The sequence below is a fragment of the Echinops telfairi genome, unplaced genomic scaffold (assembly GCF_000313985.2).
Source record: "Echinops telfairi isolate 266 unplaced genomic scaffold, ASM31398v2 ScPeMD7_18;HRSCAF=68, whole genome shotgun sequence".
NCBI lineage: Eukaryota > Metazoa > Chordata > Mammalia > Afrosoricida > Tenrecidae > Echinops > Echinops telfairi.
The window spans coordinates 31,568,800-31,570,149 of NW_022103915.1; the positions used below are offsets into that span (position 1 = coordinate 31,568,800).

Consider the following 1,350-nt stretch of genomic DNA (forward strand, 5'->3'; position numbering starts at 1 on the left):
ATCTTTCCAGCCTGGGACATTCTTTATTGGATGGTGACAGAGTGACACTCTGGTGACTCCTGTCTGTGTCTGCAGAATACTCAAAGATGGGGAAATTCCTTATCATGTTTCTGAAACTCCTGAGCTCACTTTTACTTTCAAGATATCCTAAGGGTAAACCAGTGTCCTATCTAAAAGGAAAAAATGGAGCATTTTCCTTAATCACCTTTTTAAGAAAATAAATTTTGTCCAAAACAAAGAGGCAAAGAACTGACTGGGCTGTTTTGTTTATTTAAAGGGAAAACAATCGAAGCTTCTTAATCATTTTAAATTAAAACAAAGCATAACAAAATGTCTGAACATGCTACTTACTATACTCCATAACCGAAGGAAAGCAAAGTGACCTAGTCCGGGTGTAGAGGTCAAAAGAGAAACCCTGGCCCTGGGCCAAGGGAGGATTCAAGTAATTCCTTTGTTTGCAGCCCAGTGGCAGAGAGTCTTGTACTCAGGTTGCTAAAGGGAGAACGTCACACCTTGACTCCCTTCTCCAAAGCAACAAGGCATCTTGAAAGCTCATCTTCCTGGAAGTTTATGGTTTGCAGCAGCAAGACTTTAGTTGCTCCATTTGAAAAGACAGTTGAGGCTTCAATCAAAGGAAAATTTCCCCTCACCAGTCAGAAATTTGAGCCAAGGCCTAACCAAATTCACTTTTGGGAGAAGTCCATCACAAAATTTCGCAGTGAGACAAGAGGCGGGTATAGTTAGTCAAAGATGGAGACCCACTGCTTCGTTCCTTCGCTGGGGCAGATGGCAGTTTGACGAGAAGCCTTCTGACATTCGTCCTGTGTGCCAAGGAAGACGAACAGAGGCAAAAGCGGACTTCTGTCCTTCACAGATACATTTTGGTTCTGGCAGTCCATGATCCGTCAGCATCCTATTCCCACTGTGAGCTCTCTGGGACCAGACAGAGTTGCTCTTCCGGAATCAGCGCCCACACTCATGTCCGTCTTTCAGTTAAATCTCCTTGGTTTAGTAACTGTAAAAGAATTTGTTAAAAATCTACACTATGGTAACATTGACTTACAAGACAAACAATTTGTACTAAATAAAAGAGCTAAGAGTTGTTTGGCTGGTGGGGACTGAACTACAAAATAAATCCAGAGCAAGAGACGTGTACACATCGATGGATCTCAGCATCTGAGGACAGCATTTTGTCCATTTTACTTTCACTATGGCAATAAAATATCCCAAATCTAAAAAGCGAAACCGTTGTACATGTATCCCATAATCTCCTATAGTGAACTAACCCAACATTCTGGAATAATCTTGGCAAGATGGGGAAAATTAACCAGGTTTATGGGATAGACGGGG

The 1,350-nt window shown here is 41.9% G+C and overlaps 1 protein-coding gene across 2 annotated transcripts in view; it reads right to left on the reverse strand.

Moving 5' to 3' along the window:
* Positions 1 to 250: 250 nt before the first annotated feature.
* Positions 251 to 1,350, reverse strand: part of ZNF410 (zinc finger protein 410) — a 37,713-nt gene continuing 36,613 nt past the window's right edge. For both annotated transcript variants that reach the window (XM_004698705.2, XM_045288000.1), the window contains one exon: positions 251 to 1,015. In XM_004698705.2, the coding sequence (XP_004698762.1) occupies positions 977 to 1,015 (39 nt within the window). In that variant the 3' untranslated portion in view covers positions 251 to 976. The remainder of the gene's footprint in view (positions 1,016 to 1,350) is intronic.